Source organism: Phycodurus eques, chromosome 14 (assembly GCF_024500275.1).
Source record: "Phycodurus eques isolate BA_2022a chromosome 14, UOR_Pequ_1.1, whole genome shotgun sequence".
Taxonomy (NCBI): domain Eukaryota; kingdom Metazoa; phylum Chordata; class Actinopteri; order Syngnathiformes; family Syngnathidae; genus Phycodurus; species Phycodurus eques.
Genome location: NC_084538.1, coordinates 14,642,359 through 14,669,056, shown reverse-complemented (window position 1 = coordinate 14,669,056; position 26,698 = coordinate 14,642,359). Strand labels below are relative to the sequence as shown.

General features: G+C 41.4%; 2 protein-coding genes across 4 annotated transcripts in view; one reads left to right on the top strand and one right to left on the bottom strand.

Moving 5' to 3' along the window:
* The window catches only part of LOC133413133 (coiled-coil domain-containing protein 9B), a 29,915-nt gene extending 6,488 nt beyond the window's left edge, over nucleotides 1–23,427 (top strand). For 2 of the 3 annotated variants that reach the window (XM_061697106.1, XM_061697107.1), the window contains exons 2-13: nucleotides 685–792; nucleotides 958–1,062; nucleotides 1,150–1,314; nucleotides 2,148–2,306; nucleotides 7,800–7,966; nucleotides 9,463–9,512; nucleotides 9,601–9,651; nucleotides 10,670–10,766; nucleotides 11,888–11,921; nucleotides 12,005–12,554; nucleotides 13,441–13,523; nucleotides 21,489–23,427. In XM_061697106.1, the coding sequence (XP_061553090.1) occupies nucleotides 685–792; nucleotides 958–1,062; nucleotides 1,150–1,314; nucleotides 2,148–2,306; nucleotides 7,800–7,966; nucleotides 9,463–9,512; nucleotides 9,601–9,651; nucleotides 10,670–10,766; nucleotides 11,888–11,921; nucleotides 12,005–12,554; nucleotides 13,441–13,523; nucleotides 21,489–21,524 (1,605 nt within the window). In that variant the 3' untranslated portion in view covers nucleotides 21,525–23,427. Of the gene's footprint in view, nucleotides 1–684; nucleotides 793–957; nucleotides 1,063–1,149; nucleotides 1,315–2,147; nucleotides 2,307–7,799; nucleotides 7,967–9,462; nucleotides 9,513–9,600; nucleotides 9,652–10,669; nucleotides 10,767–11,887; nucleotides 11,922–12,004; nucleotides 12,555–13,440; nucleotides 13,524–13,862; nucleotides 15,034–21,488 lie in introns of those variants that run through there. The other variant, XM_061697108.1, reaches the window with a different exon arrangement.
* Nucleotides 23,428–23,677: 250 nt separating this feature from the next.
* LOC133412890 (putative transmembrane protein INAFM2) lies at nucleotides 23,678–25,219 on the bottom strand. The gene has a single exon (XM_061696634.1). It carries the CDS (start codon nucleotides 24,867–24,869, stop codon nucleotides 24,324–24,326), a length of 546 nt encoding a protein of 181 aa, XP_061552618.1. The 5' UTR covers nucleotides 24,870–25,219; the 3' UTR covers nucleotides 23,678–24,323.
* Nucleotides 25,220–26,698: the final 1,479 nt, after the last annotated feature.

Sequence of the window (26,698 nt, the reverse complement as noted above, 5' to 3'; positions counted from 1 at the left end):
GATGGATAGTTAAAAGTGGAGCCACTGAGTCCAAAGTTGACTTCAGTTTTGTGTTAAAATTATCAACAGTAAAATTGCAGGGAGCAGGAAGAATGTCAGCAGGGTTTTTCTGTAAAATCTCAAACATTTTTAAGCCACTTCAGAAGGCAGGTATTATTTCATCACCGTCAAGGTGAAGGCAGCAATACAGTCAGACAAGCAGCAAGTGAAAGTAGCTTCAGTCAAGGCCTGGCAAAGCACCTCCAGGAAGGAAATTCAGAATTTAGAACGTCCATGAGCTCTAAACTTCAAGCATTCAAGACTGCAACTTTTTCAAATCTAAATATTCATATTTTATCTTTACAATTACGTCAATTCGTCCAAATTATATAAAGTCTGTCATTGTCCAAATATTTCTGGGCGTCTAACTCTACATCAGCTGTAATTGCTGTTCTGTAGTTGCTCATGGAATCTCTGGCTACGGGCCCTCTAATTGTGCAAAGAGGCATGCCCTGCTGGCATGAGATGTTTGGGATATCCTGCATATGCATTCTCCGCATGTAACTGAGCTCCATAATGAACGCTCCATCTGTCGCTTTATAGGCATGTGACTGTGTGCAATCGAAGCATATACTATTTGTATACAGTGTGTGTGTGTGTGTGTATTTAAGTATTATTGCAGCTGGAAAATCTGTGTCTTTCCAGGCACCTTGCGACCAGTTGCCCAGAAGGGATCACGAGAAGGACTTGGAGCTGGACAAGAAGATCGAGGCTCTCCGCAGGAAGAATGAGGTGCTCATGAAGAGATACAAGGTGAGGACAAGTGCCTGCAGGCCATGAGGGCTGTGTGGCTTTCACAGTTCAGTATTTCACTGGTCGCAATGAGGTGTTAAACTGCAAGGCTTTGAATTATATTGAAAGTGTTTGCGCTCTTCTATGGTTCCTGATTAGTGTTCTATTTGGTCGCTTTGCCTTTAGGAGGTGGAAGAGGACAAGAAAAGAGCAGAGGAAGAAGGAATGGCGCTGCATAGCCGTAAGGGCAAAGCTGATGATCTTACGATCACAGTGAACAAGTCCACCTGTGTGAGTGTTGACATTATTTAAAGCAATGCTGTAACAAAGCTTTAGAAATACAGTATTTCACCTCTTGTTGTCCATGGTGTGGAGCAGGACAGTCGCGTGGTGGTGACCAAGTCCTTTAACAGTGGCTCACCTTCTGGGAAAGGACTAGAGGAAGTAGGAGCAGGCCGAGGGGAGGAAGTTACGATGCAGGCTGCTGGCAGTGTAGGCAGATGGCACAAGAAGCAGCTAATTGTCACCATGGCTGGTAAAAAGGTGAGTTATGCATTATTCTACGGTGAGTCTAGAATTAGTCTAGAAGTCCTATAAATATAGAAATATGTTTATATGATTTATATATTTAAAATATAATGTATATATATTTTCATGCGTCATCATTGTTTTTTCCAACTACTGTATATATTTTTTTCTGATCATACAAATCTTCTATTTATGGCATTATTTGGACTTACACTATTATGCACTGTAATTCCAGGCACTTCATCAGGTACAAATGCAGAATATAATGAGAGTCTGTACAAGAGCTGATTAAAAATTCCGTCTTTCCAAAGATTGAAAAAAAAAACAACAACAGTTAAGATTCCTACTTTCTTGTTGTATAAAATTGCATTGCATCATACTGAGAAGTGTTTATAATATTAATTTAGTTACATGTGACACAGCTTGACACAGCTCTCAGTAAATTGCATAGCAGTTCCACATGACCCGAAAGTACAACAAAGTGTCGTTCTTTTCTTTTGTTGTACTTTGTAGTACTGTAGAACTGCAATGCATCATACTGAGAGCGCTGCCAAATATTTTGACTCTTATTTTGCTAAATGAATATTTAAAACACCTCTCAGTATGATGCGGTGTATGGATGAACACCTCTTGTGTTTCACTGTCTTTGTTGTTCAATTCTCATGTTTGTGATTTACATTACTTCAACATATATAATATTATAACAATGTCAATCAAACATGACGAGGATTCTTATTCGTATTCATAAAGGTACAAATGGCTTTAGCTTTTGCAGATGTACCTAATAGAGTTGTAACCGTACACCTTGCCACAGTTATGACTGCATATCATTACCAAAACCTTTCTAGGGTAAGAGAGTGGTGTGTGAGAGGCCTGAGAAGAGGCAAGACCCCAAATGTCTGTCAGATGTGAAGAGCCCAACTGATGAGGTACAAACTGGTATTGTGGAGGCGGCGGGGACAGGGAAACAACCACGTTTCAAGACCAAGTTGGACATTACAGCACAGGTTTGTAGCAGACTTGAACTTTTCACTGATGGGGCATTTAAATGGCAGCTCCCACTCTCATGGCCCCCCCTCATGCGTCACAGAGCTGTTTTACATAGATGCCAGACTAGCCACGCCCCTCCAGCAATGGTACACAAAGAGCTGGCAGACAGGCGCTTTATCATGACTGTTACTGGCATGGGATTGGGATAGTGAGGCTATTACTGTAATACAGCTGCTGTCGTCTGGATGTTGATCTGTAAATTCAAAATTAATTGCAAATGCAAAAAATACTTAACAAATATAAATGCCTGACTCCAGAATGGAAATAGCCAAGTCCCGGCTGTCTGTTCCTAACATCCTACATCATTCTTCATAAACCAGATAGCAAATGAGCAGACAAACAAATTTAATGGAACCTCTGAGGTCAAGCAACACCTGATCAGGGATGGTGACTGACCTCAATGTGGGGCAAAACAATTTCCCTCATGAAGCTTTATAAACTCTACAGGTTGTGTTTTAAGAAGACATAATTACATAATATTAGGATGTAAAAAAAAAAAAAAAAGGTTTGAATAAAAGATGTCAGAGTGAGTCATATCACAAACGTGCCTATCACATCTCAGTTTTGTTAACATTTTTATTTGTCAAAAAAGTTTAAAAGAAGTAAACCACAGTCAAAAAAAAAAAAAAAAAAAGTTTTCTCATGTTTTCCCAATCAATTGGTACTCCCGTGTCATCTTACATCATCTTCCACAAAATAGGAAGTTCGCCCTGCTAGCATACAGTCGTAAAAACGAACATGTATCTTGAGCGAGTTTGTACTTGTATGTTTTTCACTCAACACGAAGCTTTAGTGTCACTCAATGTGAAACAGACTGTGATATCCATCCAAGGCCTCAACTCCCATCTCATGCAAGTTCTTGTTTTTGATGTTGACGTTAGATGTCGCATCAGATACCTTTTCTTTTTTTTTTTTTTTTTTTTTTTACTGTAGAGCACGTGTTTAACACTAACGGTCTGAGAAACTCGTACACGAAGTACACCCCGGACTGGAGTGTGAAATGCCACACTGTCACTGATCTTAGCCCCCCACGCTGCGTATGAAAAAACCTTGAGACAGCTGCTCCATCTCACGTGCACACACAGACACGCTCAGACCCCGGCCAATCAACAAGCTAACGCGTAGGTAGCTGATCTTCGTCGCCGTATGCATAAACAGTGCTGTCTCAGGAAGCTGCACTAAAATAGGGAAGAGCAAGTTGAAGTCGTGCACTAAATCAGTATCCTGAACATGCTGTTCTCTTTTCTGTCGCTTTATTTATCTCTTGCACTGAATCTGCACTTGAATAATAGCCTGCGCTCCAGGGCACCAGTTATCTGTGACTCCTAGCGATCTGTCTTGGTGTTGACATAACCAGTGCTATACAATGTAACGTACTTTATGAACAAAAGAAAATGCTGCAGGTGTACAGGAGGAGGAATGTCACTCATCTTTCTCGAGTGAATAGACTGCGTGAAGAGCAATGGCAGTGTTCACACTGAAATAAACAGCGACTGACAAAGGGGTGTGGTTATCTGGAAGATTGTAATGTCGGATGTGAATCAGACTGCTGTCTGTGCACACACTGAGAGTGACAATACAGTAGAGCGGAGTGAGAGAAAAAAGTGTCTGCTTTCACCCTCTTATTTCTGCTTCCTTAAGTGGTCTGCTCTCCTCTGGCACGATTGTGTTGCATTTTCCATCACCCTGAAAAGGCCGATTTAATCTAATTAACATGCGACTGCCTTCTCGCCCTGAAAAGACTCATTATGCAACCAAAAAGAGAGGCCTGGAGAGGTGCCAGGAAAGGGTCAGTGAGGAAGGAGTATGAGACTGAGGACAGATGACAAAGAAGAAAGGAAAGGTAGAAGAGTCTTTTTGTGTTCCTGTCAAAGTGGATTTTTGATGAGGGTAGAAGAGTGAGAAATATGTGTGGACACATCAGACACGGCGTTTATTATGGCATACAGTATCTAATATTTGCACGAGAGCAGCGTGCTTTAAGAAACACTAACCCAATTATACTCCTGACATTTCTTGACTTGGCCACCCTGCAAAGTGCTCCGATGACATCATTGCAGTGGAAATTTGGAGTCAGGTCTCTCTTAAATCCTGCTATGGCAATATTAATCCACTTGAGTGCAGTGTTGGCCCTTGAATCTTCTCTTTCTTGATTTGATTGCTGTCTATGGCAGTAGTGATGAGACCCTTTTGTTCAATGGGCAATCAAGAAGTTGCTTGATGGACGGATGGATGGATGGATAGATAGAGAGATAGATTCTGTCCCACATCATCAAACAGAGAGTAATTTTATAATTAGCTAGATTTTGTCCAAAGATCTAAACTTGTTTTCTACATTTGTATGACATTGAGAAATGTTATTTCAAACATTTGCTATAGCGTTAATACCATTTTATGATAGTTGTTATTTCAGGTGCCATTGTTTGTTCTGACAGTGATTGTGTTCAACCATGGCGGTTCCACTGTATTGTTTTCAAAGAGAAACAAATGACAAACAATCAAGTTTTGTACAACTTAGAAACAAAAATATGAGCGCAAGTGAAGATGCCTTTTACCTTCCTACCAATTAGTCGCATGAGGACAGGCACGACATATTACTGTGGCAGCCTTTTTCTGGTGTGCATCTGTGTCTTGCATAGCTAGCATGTCAAATATCGCTGGAGTAACTCAGAGCTGTCTCGCCGATTAGCAAAAAACCGCCTGAGAGGGCAGGAAGGGAGGCAGGGCTTCAAAAGCCCGCTGTGCAAAAGTGATGCTGGTTGTGCCGCACTGCCTCCTTTGCATTCTGTTTGACGATTATTAACAACACTTCTGTTGAAATAAATATTACTTCTATATTACTAAATATCTTACTTCTGACAAGTAATATCTGACAAGTAATATTTTAGCAGCGCCGCTTGGGTGGCTAGCAACGGGCCTGTTCGAACATGCAAGAAGCAACTTATCTTCTGGTGCCCAGTGTCCTTTGGGGTCCAGAAGAGGAGACGGAGGAGAGGAGATGGAAAAACAGAGGGATGAGCACATGCCGTGTTGCTCTTCCAGGAAGGCAACATGTTTACTTGGCTGTGATTGGTACACGCAAAAGTGGGAAAACATCACCCTCGTTCATCTGTTTTCTCCCTCTCCTATTGTTTTTATTGTTGCTTTAAGAATTAATCTGCTGAGATGCACATTGATTTTCCCTTTTTCCCAGAATCATGTTGTTTTAGAATTTCTCTAAGTGCCAGCAATAGTCTCTTCTGCCTACTTTATATAAATAAAAACAAGCGCTTTCTCTCAGAGATAGCGTTTACATGATTTCCTTCAGTCGTCCTGGTTCACTCCAGGGCTTTTGTAACAAGAGTGCACAGTCCTCTTTGATGTGTTGAAAAGCGTCCATCACATCTCCCGTTTGTATCACACACAATTTGTTCTTGCTTCCATCACAGTAATCAATAAACAGGTTAAGAGCAGAATGTAGGGACGGGACATAATTGCGTTTAATGTACACTGTGCTTTTACAGGTTTATTCCCTCACTGTATTCCATTGTGTGAATTCAAAATAATCATGGTGAACACAAAGCTTTTTTGTCATTTGTGCAACCCAGAAGGGAATAAACAATGCATTGAGCCAGCACTAATGTTAACATTTAATAATAATAATACAATCTAATCGCTACTTTTTTTTAAACACCACCTTACGATGCTGTTGCTGTCGTGTTGCCGATTAATGATAACTTTAGAGACGAGATGATGCTCTTTTTGGTTATGACGGGCCATGTTTCATGAAATTGTTTTCTTCAGCTTCACTGCACTGCTTAGTGGGTGTTAGCGTGAAGAATGCTTCAAATGCATTTGAATAAAAACTAAGTGGTATGGGTGTTTGTGCTGCTGATGTGCCATTACTAATGAGTCAGCACCAGTATGATTTGAATCTACACTAAAGTACAATGGAACCTTTTGGGTCGAACACAATGCAGTACATTTTATGGGTGACCTCCAATTTGTTCCAATTTAGAATCTATTTTGCCAGAGGAAATAATAGAAAGTCAATCTTTAATCCAGGATCCAAGTGTCGCCATCATAAATGTGGTCAGGCATTTTTTTTTTTTTTCTTCACCTTAACTTTGATGACAAGTGACACGCGGTGACAAATCTGCAAAGGGAAACGTGTACTTGGGCTCGTTAAGAGTGAGTTGCTTCATATAAAGATTCAAAGCAGCTCTATCTCTGGTGCCCTTTCCATTCTACTCAATCTACTTTTGACATCACTGGTGCTGCAGAATTACAGAATGTAGAAAAGAAAATGCACAACACACTTGTGCTCCTTTACATGCTTACTGAGCTGAAGTCTCATGAGATATACCAAAGTATGGAACGCTGTTTGAGCATTTATTCGATATCCTACTTGTGTGCTCTATGTCCTCACTAGTAAGCAAATCGAACGACTATGGGGCTCTTGTAGAATGACTACGCACATGTAGAATGACTTGAGCTAGCGAAAGTTTTCCACTACTGTATGACGTTTTTGCGCACTAGTACTAGTGAAGCACTACATGTTAACTAGCAAACTATTATAATTGTCACTAGTAGTACGAGTAGCATGCAGTTGTCAACTAGTGCACAGTTTTGCCTCATTAGTCGTTCTACAAGTGCATCCTATTCGTTCTAATCGTGGTTTGAATTGTCTTACCAGTGAATTCAAACAACATTTCAGACAACAGAGATGAACAAAGCAACTTTCCTCATCATTAGCTATATAGTTTTTATCCCGCTCATCTAAACTTAGTCATACATATGTTACAAAATATTTTTACTTCCATCCATCCACCGTTTATCCTCACTAGGGTCGCGGGCGTGCTGCAGCCTATCCCAGCTATCTTCGGGCGAGAGGCGGGGTACATCCTGAACTGGTCGCCAGCCAATCACAGGGCACATATAAACAAACAACCATTCGCACGCACATTCACACCTAGGGGCAATTTAGAGTCTTCAGTTAACCTCCTATGCATGTTTTTGGGATGTGGGAGGAAACCGGAGTACCCGGAGAAAACCCACGGAGGCAAGGGGAGAACATGTAAACTCCACACAGGCGGGGCCGGGATTTGAACCCCGGTCCTCAGAACTGTGAGGCAGATGTGCTAACCACTCATCCGTCGTGCCGCCATATTTTTACTTTATCATTAATATTTGTATTTAATTTTCTGTCTTCAAGAAAAGTAATGTGGTGACGAGTGACCAGTGGTGGTGCTGCGCCCAATCGCCCTCTGTTTACAAGCCGCTACCGAACAGCGGGCTATACCAAAATATAGTGAGATATGCTAAGGTTTTGCATGATGTCATGCATGACGACAGATCAAACAGTGGGCGTGACTTTCGAGGCAAATGTTCGCACAATATTTCAGTCAAATCCACCGGGGACTTTTTTCTTATACTCTCAAATGCATTGAGCTGTTTTTGTCTGTGTCAAGGAGTTGGAAATCACAGACCTTAACATCCCCACATCAAAGGAGGAGCAGGAGGACTACTTGCAGTGGAAAAAGGAGCGCGAGAAAATTGACAAGGAGAGAGTGGCGCGTCACAAGAATGCCAAGGGACAGTGGAGGCGGGCGTGGGACATAAACAAAACAGAGAACATGTAAGACTTCTTACCTCTGCTGGAAACGTCCTCACGTTTGTCATTGTGGTACACTGCAGTGGTTTGGTTTCACAAATAATACAGGTAAGGCCTCAGAGACACATATTTCAACCAGGCATGTTTCTTCTTTATTCACAGTAAAACAGTGTTATTGTGTATCCCCCTCAGAAAATACAGATGTAATGTACTTTTAGCAGTACAAGGGCTGGTACCTGTTATGAATCAAGCTGTGACCATTTCCAAATGATGAGTCTTGCTACACTGAAATTACATTTTTCCATCCATCCATTTTCTGAGCCGCTTTTCCTCACTAGGGTCGCAGGCGTGTTGGAGCCTATCCCAGCTATCATTGGGCAGGAGGCGGGGTACACCCTGATCTGGTTTGCCAGCCAATCGCAGGGCACATATAAACAAACAACCATTTGCACTCACATTCACGCCTACGGGCAATTTAGAGTCTTCAATTAACCTACCATGCATGCTTTTGGGATGTGGGAGGAAACCGGAGTGCCCGGAGAAAACCCACCCAGGCACGGGGAGAACATGCAAACTCCACACAGGCGGGGCCGGGGATTGAACCCCGGTCCTCAGAACTGTGAGGCAGACGCTCTAACCAGTCGTTCACCGTGCCGCGAAATTACATTTTTAACACGAAAATATAATCACTATTACGATCTATTGATTTTCAAATTTACTGTTTAAAAAAACCCAGAAAAACAGAAACAATATTTTGAAAAATAGTGAAAATACTTTTCGTGATTCAATGATATGCGTGAATAATTTGACTTCTGACGTAAATTCATCATTCCTGTTCAAAATGGTAAAACATCAAAAGCTCCCTGAATTGAAAAGAGTCCTAAGCGCTTTGTGATGCTGACGATCTGACAGGTGGGCTGATAAATTTGTGGAGCACTGCATTTTCTACAGTCATGTGTTTTCACTGATGATTTTTGTGATTTTAAAATGCGCAGCAAGTGCAACACCTGTTTTTAAACTCCAGTAATCATACTGTATATCATGTATTTAATAGCGCAGAGAGTTCGGAAGACAACAATTGATTTCAAACAAGACACATGGTACTCGTAGCAGGGTAAATTAATGGGCTGTTTAGGGAAGCATCAAAATGTAAAAAGACGAAGGGAGGAGCGGCTATTTTAAGCCGGGGATGAGAGAAGGAATCCTTGCCTTATTTGGTGAGTCTTAAACAAGGACCACCACCAGGAAGAACAGAACATTTCTTTCTGATTCACCAATTGTTGAGATGGTATTAGTAAACTGTGAGCTGACAAAGCATAACTTCATCATACTCTCCTTTCTTTCTTAAATTCTCGTTACATAACAAATACACAACAATTATCTTCTGAATTGAATGGCTTGAATGCCCAAAGAGTTAAGTATGATGACTCGCTTAAAAAGAAAGAGAGAATATTTATTCACTTCAAAACATAATCTGACACTTCGAGCTTGAAAAGACTAAACTGAACTTTTGCTTGTAGGTTTTTAGACAAATCCCAACCAGACAGAGCCTGGGTGCCTCCAAGTAGAGGTGAGATTCTCCCAACCTGATTATGTTCTGAGTATTGTGACTATTGTTTTACAAGTTTTATTTTCGCCCTTGTTTTTCATTTTACCAGGAGGACGAAGCGCCAGAAAAGGACAGCATAGGTCTGGTGCTGACACACGAGGTAACTCAAAGTGTATCTCTTTTGCCTTTATTTAACTATTTATTGTTAATAAATATGAGCATACTTGTTTAAAAGCAAAGGAAAAACAATTTTTGATTAAACCGCTTATAAGCTCAAACTAATGTGAATATCTCTCTGATGTACCGTAGTAATAATTTTATACATTTGGCGTTAATTAAACTGGATAAACTGTAGGGATGTCCACTTGAAATAAGAAAGGCACACGAGGGGGAAATTATGGCACCATTTGAGTGCCATAAAATATTTAATATATTAAGTTATTGAATAGTGAGGCTCAGGAGGTTGTAGAGTTTTAATAAATGTAGTACACGGCAGGAGGTGGCGCAGTTATAAACAAGTACTCAATTTTGTCTAAGCGAGAAGGAATATTGATTTATGCAATACAACTTGTTCTTGAACAACTCTTAAAAGCTGCTTAAGGGTTGTTAAAGAGGGAGCAGCCATTTAGCAATGATGTCTAAGTAAGAATTTAACACTTAAAACTATTGTGTAGAGTGTAAAGTCTGAGGCTCCGTTTTATTGTTAAATGGCATCTCATTAGCAGCACTGTGACCGCGTAGTAGCTTGAAGACTGGTTAAATTTCTCCATAGGTGTGAAAGTGAGTGTGAATAGATATTTGTCTATATATTGTCTAGTGACCAGTCTAGGGTGTAGCCCGCTTCTTGCCCAAAGTCACCTGGGATAGGTCCAACTCCAGCTCCCCCCCGGGAACCTAATGAGGACAAGTAGTACAATTTGTTTGACTTTGATGAAAGACATAGCCGCTGTCAGACTCTGAGGTAAAATGGCTGTGAGGAAAAATTAGTTGTCAGTATGTGCCCTGCGATTGACTGGCGACCAGTCCCGGGTGTCGCCCAAAGTCAGCTGGGATTAGCTCCAGCTCACCTGCAACAATAATACTGACGATTTGTGTAGAAAATGGATGGCTAGAATGTACTGTATCTAGAGGGACAGAAATTGACTCATGTTGCCAGTGACTTTCCATTTGTCCACAAGGTCATGAGAAGCGAGGCAAAGACAAGTCAACTAAAAACGTACAAGTAATGAGCAGCAACGCAAAAGGAAAAGATCGCTTGACTGGGAGGGCCAGAAGGTCAGTATAGCAGCTCTGACATGTTGTTTTATAGACCAGCTCGCACGCAAGCAACACCCGGATGAATACGTTAATTCAATCATTGGGATTTGGAATGTCTCGCACCACATGGGAAGACTTGTTTTTCCGCACGTTGCGCTAAAACAGGATGTGGTAATAGTTGAATTGGAAGAAGTGGCAGCTGACTAAATAACCCAGAAGGCTTCATTTACATGACGTGACATCATTTTTAGAGGTAGCTTTGCTCTGTTGTGAAACATTGTGTTGGTTTGCATGGAGGCTCTTAGGTCATGTTGCATTATCAATTTTCATTATCACAAAAGTGACTACACACCCCTCAGATAAGAAGAATAGTTTGTTATCTTTTCATTGGACAACATTTTATAAATGACACTGCTACAATGTCAAGTGCAGCAGTTAGCATACAGCTTGTATAAGGGTAAATTTACTGTCCCCTCAAAATAACTCATCACTCAGTCATTATCTAAACAGCTGGCAACAAAAGTGAGTGCACCCCTAAGTGAAACATTCCAAACTGTGCCCAAAGCAGCAATGCTGGCAGCACTCACTCTTCTATTTTCCAATGACAAGACGTCCAGCACTCAATTTCTTTGATTGACCTGTCCCGTTAAACCGCTTTATGGTCTTGTCCACTGTGCTCCAGCTCAGTTTCAGTCCTGGAAATCTGCTCTCCATCCAAACCTGAGACCTTTTAATAAGTAAATGAGTAACATTTACACCTTTTTGGCTGTATGTTGAGTTCAGGGGACAGTTAATTTACACTGTTATACAAGCTGTACAATGACTACATGGTAACAAATTGTCATTTCTTTAGTTCTGTCCAATGAAAGGGTATAATAAAATATCTATAAATATGCGAGAGGTCTACTCACTTTTGTGAGATACTCTATAATTTTGCAGTATCGCTACATCTCAGTCGTGGCTGTAGCGAGCCAATTAGAAACCAGTGAAAGCCCAATCCATCACGCAGGTGAGTCCTAAGGCTTCAAAGGTATGGTTAGACTGTTGTCAGCTGCCAATGAAACTACAAAGTGCATATCTCAATAAAAAGATGAACGCTTCACATTAATACTCAGAACTAAACGGTGGCTCATTTACAGGTGGGAACCTCAAGAAGAAGAAGATAACCTACAGGTTAGGTCAACCATTTTGTTTATTTGAACTCACGGGAATGTCACTAAAGGGGCTAATACATCTGACTTTATCTCATCTTGTAGACTTCAGATACACCATTGGAGGAATTGCTGGAGGAACTTGATGCACTTACAGATGCTGAGGCAGAAGAGCAGAGAGATCAGGACTCAAAAACAAAGCTGTTGCTCAGTCCAGATGTTTTAAATACATGTGAGGAATTGCGGGGATCCGAAGGTTCTTTGGCTACCTTGAGAGCAGACATTTCGGTGCAGGAGAAAGCAGACAGCTCATCAGAGAAGAAAGTGCGATTCTCAGAGGAACTCGTCCTGCGGGCTCACACAAAACAAATCACCGGCTCTCAGGACTCCGCCAAGTCTGAATCAAGTCCAATATTCTTCTTAAAAGCTTCCTTGCAGAAAAAAAGCCAGCAAGAAGTGCTCCGGCAGCATCTGGAAAGTGCCAAGGAGGATGAAGAGAGTCATTGCCAGCAGCAGGCTTCTGAAAGTAAATGTACTAGAAAAGACATCAGTGTCCCCGCAGCGCCTTGTTGCCCCCCTGCTGATAAGGCCTGCGCTTCTCTACTGGAAACCTCTGTCCACCCTGTGGAGCTTGCCACATGCAACACAAACCCAGGTAGGCTACTCTGCACTCGCTGGACACAACATTAGGTACATCTGCACAATCTACTGACATCCAACAATGATCAGCAGTATCTGATAACTCATTCTATCACAATTAGTTGGAAGGATATAATCGAGATATAATAAGAAACAGCTGTTTTCCTTTATTTTTGGTGTTTCTGGTTCCACAAATAGGGATCGAGTTTGACCGGACACTTCAATAAGTACACGTTCACAAATGAATAATAGCAAAGCTGTGTCACCATTTAGGCCTTGGCAAAGATAAGATTACTCAGTTTTGATTTACACAGACAGAGAGGTGTTAATTTATTTTCACATATTTTTTTTAATTATTGTTGTGCATGTTATTACAAGGTGTATTGAATATTGATCTTATATGTATTTATGAGAAGCAAAACATAACAAACACTTACAGCTCAGTATGATTAAACGAAATAAAAACTGAACATTAATAGTTTTTCAAATGAATATTAGTTCATTCAGCTCTATTCCGGTCCTTTTCAATAGTGCAGGCATACCTAATGAAGGGTCCAGCCAAACTTTATGAAACCAAAGGGAAGGAAGGACCGTATTCTTGTCATATTTAATGAAAAAAGGAAGCCTTTAAAAACATCATTAAAATCGTGCTATATTATATTCTTAATAAATAAAGTACACATTAATTCACAGTGTACTACTATTACATTCATTTAATAATGACAGTAGGAGCAGTGTTGTGCATGTGTGTGTGTGTGGGGGGGGGGGGCATCCGAACAGTTTAGGGTGGGCATCAATGACCCTCTACCCCCGTTGACTATTGGTTTTACGGGTGAAAACAGAGAGGCAACTAATAAAGTGACTGCCGAATTATCTGATTTATCCCCATTTTTATTTCACAGAGCAACCTGTTGACTTGCGTGTATGTGTCTTGAGCCTGGAATCAGGGGAGTCACACCTGGAACACTTTAGCTGCAGCGACAAGGTCAGTGTGAGAAGCAGAGGGCCGGGGGGAAATGACTAGGTGTGTAAATTGACTGATTGAAAGTGCAAATGGATGATGATGTTAAAAATATGAAGAGAGAGAGAGAGAGAGACGGCCAGCATGTGTGAATGGCAGCTGTGATATCCAATCTCAGTTCAAGTATATTCACCACCCGCGGTGCCCGTTGGAGTGCAGTCTCATCATTAGTCTCATGAGAAAAGCCCTTCATCTCATCCACTACAAGAATAGACCTCCTTCTTAAAATGTGCACAGTGAGATGTATAGATTACCAGTTTGAGGAATGAGAAGGTAATCACAGTTTCTGCTCTTTTTTTGCAGGCAAGAGAGCATGGGAAGATTGTTTAACATGCAAATACTAAAAAAACTCAAATATGGACTCTCAATGGGGATGTGGCTCCAAGCCTTGCAGCGTGTAACATCTGTTTGATCCAACGTTATGGTGTTTCAGAGTACTGCTGCAGCCGAACACTTTATGCGTATAAAAGCATGCGTGGTGACACATCTTTTCGCGTGTGTTAGTGTGCATCTTGAGTGCAATCTCACGGGGTGTTTACATGTGTTGTTCTGTGCAGGCTGTAAGGTACATTAGTGTAATATACTGGAGGTTGGCCTTGAAAAGAAATGTCTGACAAGGACCATTTGTTTAGTGCTTGAGTCTGCCCTTTGGCTAATCTCAACAAAAGGGGGGAAAAAAATGTATTATTGAAAATAGAAGTTAGAATCGTTAGAATCCACAGTTCTCCACCCAAACAGCGTAAGGAGCTATTAGCAGCTGCCTCCAGCATTTGTCGATGGCCTTATATACAAGTAACACATGTGTTCATAGACATTCATTGTTAAGTGCAGATATAATTTTTTTAAACAATAGAGTAGATTTATTAACTACACTACGTGTATGCTTTTGCTATGGACAATACAAACAGAGGGCATTTTGTACTGCTTGGATGCACATCATGAAAATGATTTTCTCATATACATTTGATATAGATTTCCACATGCTAAAGGGCATACTCGTGCCATTATGTGTCTTTACCCGACTTAAACATGTAAGGCTCAGCTTGACACAATGAAATGAAATGAATGAAAATTTCAAATGCAAAATTTACATGCAGTCAAGAACATAACTGGTTTAAAATCAACGGTCACTTTCTGGCCGCATGTAATATTTTATTGCACTTGATAATAAATTGAATTTTGCACATTTGTAGGTTTGACAGGAGGGATATGAACTATCTCGGTCATGCCTTCAAAACTAAGATTTTTGCACTTACTGTATGGTTTGTTTCTATTCCATTTAAAAAGAGAGTGTGTGGATAAGGCAATGGTCCAACTGGTGATTTGTCCACTGAGGCCTTGAGGCACATCTGGGAGGGAATCACTTGAGATATTGAAAATAAATCAAGCATGGGGTTTGTCAGTAGTTAAAACACAGAGATTGAACTGCAGCTGCCCTTTCATGCTGTTTTCTTAGCCCATTGCGGGGGGGGGGGGGGGGGAGAAGTCATATTTGACAAGCATCCTGAGACTTGTTGTGCCTTGTATTTCAGATTTGTCAAATATAATTGACACAGTGTATTCATCAACCCAGACTTGCGCTTGTATTTCCCGTTTCTTCATGGATATGTGTTTTTTAAATTCAACTGTGAGTCAAAATATGATACACACATATGATTTTCTTGTGTCCATATTTTGGCAGAATGCTGTAGTGTAGTAAAAAGCTTATGTAACCACAAGTACAGTTGTTGACTGACATGCTGCAGAGTTCTTACAGCTTCAACTGTGGTTACATAAAAAAAGGGGAAAATAATAATAACAGGTTATAGAAACGCACTGGGGAAGAACACGTTTAAGGCCTGTTCAGCCATAAAGAAAACATTCTTTATGTCTTGTTCTAACTTGATAGACGAGAGTTGACCATATTGACCTTATTTTTGATTCCCTTTTAGAGGTTAGAAGTTAAGAATATTTATTTTTAGCTGTTTTCTTAAAATTTTGTATGTAGATGTTATCATAACGCCTCAAATGACACATTAAAAAGATGGCTGTGTCTCTCCAGCTGGGTCCTTCATGTTTGCTCATGTTATTCGAAAGCGTATGTGACATAAACAAATGTTTTCTTGCAGACATGAAAGAACAATATAGTGTTTTAGTACTGTAGGTTCCAATTATGACCAATTGTGTAAGTGCAATAACACATTGAATCTCTGCTGAGCAGTCATTACTTCAGAAAAATAGAACAAAACAAGAATCAAAGTAGGCGTCACGGTTGACGACTGGTTAGCACATCTGCCTCTCAGTTCTGAGGACCCGGGTTCGAATCTAGCTTCGCCTGTGTGGAGTTCGCATGTTCTTCCCGTGCCTGCGTGGGTCTTCCTCCCACATCCCAAAAACATGCATGGTTGGTTAATTGAAGACTCTAAACTCCCATATGTATGAATGTGAGTGTGAATGATTGTTTGTCTATATGTGCCCAATTGGCGGGCGACCAGTTTAGGGTGTACCCCGCCTCTCGCCCAAAGTTAGCTGAGATACGCGCCAGCACGCCCGCGACCCTAGTGAGAATAAGCGGTACGGAAAATGGATGGATATATAATCAAAGTCATGATGTTCAAGATCATACTGTTCCACTGTAGCTCCATCAGGTTGCTCACTGACCCCGCTAGTAACGGCAAAAAAGTCAAACTAAATTATTGTACAGTTGAAGCCAGACATTTACATACGCTATATGAAAAGACACACTTTTTCATATACTACACACTAGTTCAATCTAATTTTCGTCAGACCACATCCATCCATCCATTCTCTGAACTGGTTATCCTCACTAGGGTCGCGGGTCCGCTGGTGCCTGTCACAGCTGACTTTGGTCGGGAGGCAGGGTACACCCTGAACGGATCGCCAACAAATCCCAGGGCACATACCTAAACAAACAACCATTCATACTCACATTCACACCTACGAACAGTTTAACGTCATCCATTAACGTACCATGCGTGTTTTTTGAATGTGGCAGGAAACCGGAATAGCCGGAGAAAACCCACACAGGCACGGGGAGAACATGAAAACTCCACACAGAAAAGCCAGATTTGAACCCCAGACCTCAGACATGTAGGGTGGATGTGCTAACCAGTTGCCCACCGCTGGACATGTCTCCAACAATGAAGGTCTTTGCCCCTGTGTGCATTTGCAAACTGTAATCTGGCTTTTTGAAGGTTTTTTTTTTTTTTTGGAGTGATGGAGTCTTCCTGGCAGAGTGGCCTTTGACCCCATGTAAGTACTTGTTTCATTGTGGATAATTACACACTTACCAGAATCTTCCCAAGGTCTTTTCTTCTTGGGTCGCACATTTTTGGACCAAAACACGTGCATCTCTGGGACATAGAACCCGTCTCCTTCCTGAGCGCTCTGATGGCTAGACATTCCCATGGTGTTTATACTTGTGCATAATTGCTTGATAAGATGAACGTAGCACCTTGAGGCATTTGGAAATTGCACCCAAGGATGAACGAGACTTGTGAAAGTCCACAATTCTCTTCCTGATATAAGCAGTCAAAGCAGTGTCGAAGCAGTTTCAGGTGTGCGGGGTTCAAATACATCCACAGGTGTGTCTCTAACTTAAATGTTGTCAATAAACCTCTCAGAAGCTTCCAAAGTAATGACATCATCATCTGGGGTTTCCCAAATGGTTTAAAGGCATAGTTAGCTTATTGTATGTAAACTCCAGAGTTTGCTGGCCTTTAGCAAATACAAATCATTTTGGTAATCCTAAATGACCTAAAACAGGAAAGGTTTAGCGTGATTTCATCTCAGACGGTGAGAAAAAATAAAATTGTATGTCTTTTTTATTGAATGTATGTAAAAATCTGCTTTCAACTATCTGCACCTTTAGTCATATCCTCACCAAAATGTAATGGGTTCTTGCTCGCCAAATGTGTCACCCTTCCGCTGAGTTTCAGTTGTGTAAAGTTTGCATAATCATGTGACCGAACAAATAAAAACCTCTCACTCTTTCACACCTGGCTCAGGTAATACAAAAAAAAAGGCACATGAGTAGCAGAAAATGTGAAGCGTGTGCATGGACACTTCATGCCTTTCGACCTTGGCCCACTGAGTCCGCTTTTATCTTGGATTTGATTAATTTCTGATGAGCTCCCTGCAGAGGTACTGAATTGTAAACTGCTCCCTCCTTGCCTTACAGGTGGGACCTCCCTTATGCTACTATTTTAATTATCTCCTCCTGTGTTGGTCACCATAGCAGCCTTCTGTCTCTGGGGACAACACATGTCGGTCTGATACTTGCTGCAAAACATGCAGACGATACTTTCTTTCAACTTCACGTGTTCCCTTTCAACAACAAAACAGATTTGCATGCATACTACACCCCAGGTGCACTTTGTTGCAAAGGTAGCCAATGGTTTCCAGGGTATGATGCAATGCACTGCAGTGGGGGTGTTAATATAATGGAAATAGTCCTGTAGGCTGTTTGAGGACTCAAGTGCCGTGTAGGATTATGTTAGCTGCACTCCACAGCACAGAGAAGCCTGCTTGAGGGAAAAAATGCTCAAGGTCAATGAGAAGTGATCAAGTGAACAGATAACTTATTTATATTGATATGTATCGCATTGAATAACTATATAAATTAAATGTAGTTTGTCATGTCACAAAGCTTTTAAATGACATTCTTTCAAGGGGATGTTACATAGAATTGGGCTGAGAGGTCCTATTTAGAAAAGCTAGTTCGAAAGAAAAGCTTCAGAACACATCGGACACACATCAGTCCTAATTCTCAAGACCATGTCCAGGAGAGACCAAGGCTCCAGAAAGAGCTTCAGAACACAAAGTAGAAAAACATAAGTCCTGAATCTCAAGACAATGTCCAGGACAGAATAAAGCTCCAGAAAGAAGAAGAAAGAACCAGAGATGAAGCCTTGAATCTTAGATTAGCTCCGTTGGCAAGTGCTACGAGGTAATGTTCTTTGTGCTGATAAAAAAGACAGTTGTATGCTTTACTGAATTCCATCCTGATCGTGCAACTAAAATGGTGTTCATTTGTACTTGTTAGATGACTACACATGGCGTCTTGATGTGTACACAATGTGCAAATAAAGTGCAGCACCCATCTGAAAATGACTCGCCTGTTTGTTGAGCTGAGGGACAGCTACAAACAATGCTAACTAATTTGATTCGCTTCCAATGTGACATGCTGCCTCCAATCCCAGAGTCATGCTTTACACATGGTGAGGTAACAGTTGGAGGCCCTTGAGGTGTTTCATTACAGGCGATGGATGTCAGTTGAGAGGATTTGAGTTCTGTGTTGACCCTGTCAGAATTTCAAGGCAGACTGGCGGTCCCCACAGAGTGTTTGCGTCATCTCCCGACCCTGACAGGATGTAACAACAACATCTTGGTGTTTCTCGTGAAACCAGAGCCTAAACAAAACATCTTGAACATAAGTGGTGCAATAAATGATCTTCTTTTGACATACTACTGAATTGTGTCACAGTCTTGTTGCTTGCACATGTTGGTCTGTTGGTTTCATCTGATACTCCATTTTTTTCAGTGTTTTAGAAGAAGAAAAGGGAAGTGATGAGTGTCACTTATTCAAGCCTTGTAAAGACATTATCATTATCGCAGAAAAGGTCTCTGTTGCAGCATTTTCAGCTTCATCCACATCCGTTTCTTTGGATGTAATACATCTTTTTATTATGTAACTATTTTTGCCCTGTAAATGACACATTTATTACTCCTGAAACTCCTTTTGTGGAACTTTATTATTCATCTCTGAATCCCTGTTACATATTTTAGATGGTACATTAATTTTAGATGGTACATACACATTAAATCCTTCAGGTGCCATTAAGATTTTATGCTTGTCGAAATATAGCCACTAAAAGCCCAGTTTCTCGCAAACAATCCATTTCTTATTTTTGCATTGCTTTATTAGGCACCAAAATAGTTGATCCGTATTGTACTAATTTTAAATATAGGGAAGTATATGTATTTTATGGGCGGCACGGTGGACGACTGGTTAGAGCGTCAGCCTCACAGTTCTGAGGACCGGGGTTCAATCCCCGGCCCCGCCTGTGTCGAGTTTGCATGTTCTCCCCGTGCCTGCGTGGGTTTTCTCCGGGTACTCCGGTTTCCTCCCACATCCCAAAAACATGCATTAATTGGAGACTCTAAATTGCCCGTAGGTGTGACTGTGAGTGCGAATGGTTGTTTGTTTGTATGTGCCCTGCGATTGGCTGGCAACCAGTTCAGGGTGTACCCCGCCTCCTGCCCAATGACAGCTGGGATAGGCTCCAGCACGCCCGCGACCCTAGTGAGGAGAAGCGGTTCAGAAAATGGATGGATGGATGTATTTTATGTCTTCATTCAAGATTTCTAAATTGCATAACAGTGATTCTAAGTGTGTTTTAGGTACACAACAGCAGCTTTTTTTTTGCTTTAGTTTTTTTCCCTTTTGTAAGTATGGTACACAAAAGATGCTGACATGCTGTCAGCCTTTGGTTGGTGGAGAGGGAATTTTTAGTTCCATGCAACTACAAAAATCTAAAACGTTCCTTCTGAAAGATGTAATAAACATGTCCATGCATGTAAGAAGAAAGAAACATGCAATGTTGTATTGTTGTCCTTTGTTAACATGTTCTTTGTTGAATTTGTGTCACCATAGTGTGATGGCACACTATTTGTGTAGCTAATCCGGCTTTTGCTGTCCCTATACACAGAAACCAAACCAGGGTTTGTATTCCACACAATAGTGTGGTGAGCTGAACTCTGCATCTTAGTGCAAACATGGATTAATTTCACTACATCACCACCACATACGCGAAGGCCAAGAGAATCTGTTTGGGTATATTTGACTTATTTTACATATCTATAACCCTAATAATATCAATTTTTCTGAGCCACTTCTCCTCATTAGGGTCGTGGGCGTGCTGGAGCCTATCCCAGCCATCATCGGGCAGGAGGCGGGGCACACCCTGAACTCGTTGCCAGCCAATCGCAGGGCACACACAAACAAAAAAACATTCGCACTCACATTCACACCTACGGGCAATTTAGAGTTGTCAATTAACCTAACATGCATGTTTTTGGGATGTGGTAGGAAACCGGAGTGCCCGGAGAAAACCCACACAGGCACGGAGAGAACATGCAAACTCCACACAGGTGGGGCCAGGGATTGAACCCTGGTCCTCAGAACTGTGAGGCAGACGCTCTAACCAGTCATCCACTGTGCCGCCACCCTAATAATACCCATGAGTAATTTCATATCAGGAAAAAGGTCATCATCCTGGGTGATAGGTTTCAGAAGGTCACAAGCCTCCTTCCTACAAGTTGTATATTTCAGTAATATCTGTCAGCACTGATGAACACCTTCAATCAATAGGTTAGCAATCGCTCCTTTCATATATCACAGGGAGCTGTGAGTGGCACTGGAAACACGTCTGTCAAGGTTGTGTGTTCATAAATAAGCATCAGCAGTGCTCTCATTGTGACAGGGGCACCCATAATGCTTTCTCCTTTTATTTCAGCACAAATTCTCAGTGTTGGGTAGTGTCGTGGTTTTCCTCCTTGCTGAATGGACTTGCAGTTTGGAAAACCAAACACGCAATCTACCTCTTGTTTACGATACTTGTCAGCAGAGGCACTGCCAGGGATTTGGGCCCCAGTGAAAAAGAATCCCTTTGGGCCCCACTGCATAAGTTACAGTATAAGGTCGTTTACATCACTTCCAGTACATGGTAGTGAACATATTATTTCTAGGGCCCTTGTCACTCATTGGCCCTTAGAATCGTCACCACTTTACTCCCCCTTAAGGCACCCTAGCTTGTCAACTGTAGCATGGGAAGCAAATGTCTCTTCTTAATGGTTCATTTCAAAGAGATGGATCAAAAATAGCACAAAGCACCATTGTGTAATATGTGTTCCTCTCTGCTTTATCAGATCGATCCACCTCCCGCACATGCTACCGACAAATAGCACGGAGTGGTTGCTCGTATTTCCACTTCATAGTTGGACACATGTGACTGTGTGAAGTGGTTCCGGAGAGAGCTGCTGCAACACATCTCTGGAAGACGGCCTTTTGACAGTTCATTCACATGAGATGCCTCTTCAAAACCATTGGCTCTGAACTCCTTCCTATCTTAACTATAATACTGCTAAAATGTGGGCTCATTTTAAGTTTTATTGTTTTAGCAATGCTTGAATAACTACATACAGTGTAACTACGGCATAATGTCACTCAGTAGCATGCAAAAGACCATCCACTATCTGAGTGGTTCGCAAACCTTTTACACAAAGTTCCTCCGAAAAAGATATTTAGCTCTCCAAGTACCATCATAATGATCAACATTACAATACAGCAATGTAGTAGGCCTAAGTCTTGGTAGTGGTAGTTTTATGCTAAAAAGGATATGTAATATTATTACAAGCCACTGGAACATTATGCACAGTGTTTAAATGAACACTGTGCCTAAATATAAGGAACCAAAAACTGCACTTAAATAATGATTCAAATAAATTGTATTGCAAATCAAAGTAAAATAAACTGTGTACTTAAAGGTTAAACAATTCAAAACATTCATTGCAAATGTATTGTACTGTACTTGAAAGTTAAATATAACTGAACTGTACTTTAAAAAATGTACTGTACTAAAAAAAGTAAAAAAATATATACTGTATTGGATTTTTTTTAAAAAAGTTTAAACTGGCTGTATGCATAGCTACAAGCTTCATTATATAATATTTGATTAAAAATATATTTTTAAATGTAAATGTCCATCCATCCATTTTCTGTACCGCTTATCCTCACTAGGGTCGTGGGTGTGCTGGAGCCTATCCCGGCTATTTCTGGGCGAGAGGTGGGGTACACCCTGAACTGGTCGCCAGCCAATCGCAGTGTTGTATATATGTTATTTGTATTTAATTCAGTGATTATTTGTCTTACCACTAGAGAGAGCCCACGCACCACGAGTGGTAAGCATACCACACTTTGAGAATCGCTGGACTACCTTGCTCAGGGTCCCCCGTGCGCTGAAGTCTAACAAAGTTGACTTTGGGTAAGAGGCAAGGCATAACCTGGACTGCTCACCAGCCAATCACAGGGCACATACAGTATAGACAACCAACCAACCATCCAAACTTAGTCACAACTACAGTATTGTTCAACTTAGAGTGCCCCATCAATTCACCTGCCCGAACCAAGGACAGCTCACAGTAACATGTGGGGGAATACGGATCTTTTTGATTATACGACATACATGCTCAGGAAATGCCCCAATGTGCTGCCCAAGCAAAAAAAGACTCTGTAATTGACGATCCCTATTTTTCTCCATGCATTTCTGCTGTGCCTTTGCTGCATGTCATTTGCTATTGATGTTTTTCGATTGGCAAAAAAGTGTACTATTACTAGTCAGCCAGCAAGTCTGCTGAGAAGATGTTATATACTGATAGTATACTAATCTAAAGGCCCTTGTAACTTTTGACGATACACATCTTGACGTTACGAAAACAAGCACAAATTTAAACATTAACTTACCCTGTTGCTGTGCCTTAGCTCTGGACACTGCTGTATTATAATCCACAGTCTCCACTTTGCTGCAGCTGTCCGTTTTCTTCCTGCCCTCAGTCTCCTCTTGAATAAAATGTGCCTGATACAGGGAATTCTTGTTATCGTCCATCGTTGTTTGTTAGCATGTGTAGGTCTGGCTGACGCAGTTTCCCCCCGTTGCACTTTTGAAGTGGAAAGCCAACAATCCGAGGTGTGCAGAACCAAAAGAAATTATATACTATATATGTCTCCTCTGCTCCTTTATCCAGATTCTCACCAATATGTCATGTTTTCTCATTTGCCCCATGCAATAAAACATTTGTGGAAATCTCATTTTTGGTGTATTTGGGCTAGCTGTAGCTGTACTAAATATCACAATAGCTGCTGTGGAAAAGGTTATCAATTCAAAACTACTGGTGTCATATGACTTTTTACAATAGTGTACGTGCTTTTCATCATGTTATATACTGTAGCATGAAGTGAGATCACCGTCATTCTTTCTTTTAAACTGTCTGTTGTGTGAAAGCAAGTACCTGAATGAATATCATCAAACAAAAGAACTAAATAGTTTTCTGAGGTTGTTTATTTGTATATTTTGGATATAGTTATACCTATTGTACATAAGGTACCTTTAATAAAAATCAGCTAATTACACGAGGCTTATCAAGGCCAAAAAAGATGTATGCCCGCTTCTATATATGTACATAACCAGTAGCGCAATACATATACATCGTTATATGCACATACCTGAGCATAACCCAATCATATAAATTTGTCTACTTGCAATCCAGGCTTGATCCATGAAAGTAAATACAGCCTATATGTCATAATGCAACAAGTCAGTGTTCATGAACAGAAGTGATGGGAAGCGTGTCCAAACCGAAAACGACTCCTGTCCAATTGTTTCGGCAAAACGCCTTTACCGGAGTTGTCTATCCATATACAGAGAGGCCCTTAAAACAGTTCAACATGGCTTTAAGGCATACAAATGGCCTAAACGGACAAACAAACTACAAAAAACAAAACAGCATAGTTGGGGGTTCTTTGATAGAAGTGGGGTCTCCTCATATATCAGTCATTGGTCACGGCAAACTGTCAGGTCCAAAGTGAAGCTAAGAATCCATAAGAGGATTTTGCCAATGAGTGACGTGTGTTGTAGCTGTCCGACCAGCGGCAGTCTGTCAAACACAATGTGGGAGTGGTGCGACTTTTGGGGGAGGCCCGGTCACTCAGATCCCGCTTGGTGGCACGGTGGTGGCATCAGAAGCTACCTGATCCGGATCACGTCTGAGCGCATCCTCGTCCTCCTCCACTCGCGTCTCCCTGTCCACGCTTCCCGATGTCTGCGTGGCTGCGCGGGTCGATGCGTAAAGTCCGTCCGCCATGTCGTCGCTCTCCTCCTCGGTGTGATCCCACTGAAAAGCCCGGGAGTGCGGGGTCGAGCCCTGCTGCCTCGCGCTTTGCTTGACTGCCAACTGCGTGGAGTTCCACTCGGACGCGTTAGCGGTGATGTTCGCCGGCGGAGCCGTGACCCCCTCCGGCGCCCCCGGCTTTCCAGCGGACGTGGACGAGGATGCGCTGGTGGGCTTCCAGATGAGGCTGTAGTAAATAGCCAGGATGATGGCCGCTAAGGACACGGACAAAACATAAGCAAAGACCGTGGCTAGTCTCACCCACTTCTTGTTGGTCTTAGCAGCCATCTTAGCCTTTTTGTCCCCTGTATAAGTAGCTGGTTTGCCCCTCTCCATATTGGGCATGAAGTCCCGCTCTCTCATATTGCCCCTGTTTTTCCCTCGATGCTCCACCACCCCCTCCGTCTTGAAGCCTTCTTCTGATCCTCAATCCAAGAGAAGACAGGAAGGCAGCGGCGTCGGCTCGTTAAAAAAAAAAAAAAAAAAAAAAAAAATTAAAAAGCGAGGTTTTACTTGGTGTCAAAATGAAATGCGTCCACTGCATGCGGCATCGCGTCTCATCACGGACCAGCGAGCATCCACAGGCTGGAACGAAGGTCCTAACCTGCCCATGACATGTCCACGGTGGTGCCTGCTGGGTAGGCCCTCGGCCAGTCCGGGAGCATAAGACCCGATGTCATTCATCAAACGATTTGGAGAGATCACACGGCACACTGTCCTATCCAGCAAATGAAGTGGCTGGCTCAGCTAAAAATACGGAGCGGGCGGGGAGGGGACTCTTAAAGAAGAAGCAGCAGCCAGGGAGGAAATCACTCCAAAATATTACTGCCCCCCCCCCCCACAAGTGCTGAGAACAACATTTGCCTAATACATGTTAAGTGATGCATTAAACGAGCAGAGGGATTTGCGTCAATAAAATAATAGTTCTCATGAAATGAGATTTGGACCAGACTTCATTCCAAGCCATCCCAAATGCCCCGCAATACAACCAAGAGCATACAAAAGAGACTTGCATCTCAAGTGGCAATATAATCATCACACCTGCTTCTTGGCTGATTGACTGCCGTTTCAGTACAAAGGACAGCGGCTACTGTACAGTACTGTATGTCTTCTATCAATAGGACACGCAGGCACGCACACACACCAAAGTGCCAAAAGTACACACAAGTACAGATACCCGTGTAAAAATACTCTGATGAAAGTAGAAGTACTGATTCAACTCCTTTACATAAGTAAAAGTTAAAAAAAGTTAACACTCTAAAAGTGAAACTAGATTATTATTGTCATTTAAATGCCATACCCATTTTGCTAACTTTGCACACCGGGAAAAGACTTCTCTGCAGACGAAATTTCCCTATTTTACTAACTTGCATAGTGCTCTTATACTTTTTTAGGGGGCAGTTGCTTTAGCCAAAATTATTCATTCTATTAAGAAAAATAGTAGTATACGGTATATTTAACTAGTGTATTTTCTTCTGTTAAAACAATCAACATAGTCAGTATAACAATCAACAAAGGAGGTGAAGGGAAGTGACTGTGGATATAAGAAGTGTGCACACCCCTGTTCAAATTACATGTTTTTGTGGTAAAAATGAGAACAATATAAAGCATTATTTTTCCCCCAATATTATTTAACCTACTGTATAACCTGTACAACTCAAGTGGTAAAAAAATAATAAAGGAGAAGTAAAAATAAAAAACTGAGATAACGTGGTTGCACAATTGCACACACCCTGTTATAAATGGGGATGTGACTGTGTTCAGAATTAAGCAATCACATTCAAACTCATGTTAAGTGGGGGTCAGCACACATCTGCCACCGTTTAAAGTGCCTCTGATTAACCCCAAACAAATTAATGTGGGAGCATATGTACAATTCTCCCAAGGACTCAAATAAATGCCCCTCATAAATGTATCAAAACACTTTAGTTGGAATTGATGACAGAGAGGGTAAAAAGCACACGCGCACACACACACACACACACACACACACACACACATATATATATATATATATATATAATATATATATATATGTATTTATTTATTTTTTTATATATATATTTTTTATATATAAAAGATGGCTGGGATAGGCTCCAGCACGCCCGCGACCCTTGTGAGGATAAAGTGGTACAGAAAATGGATGGATGGATGGATATATATAGGGGGGGAGAAACAACCATCAGTAAGTG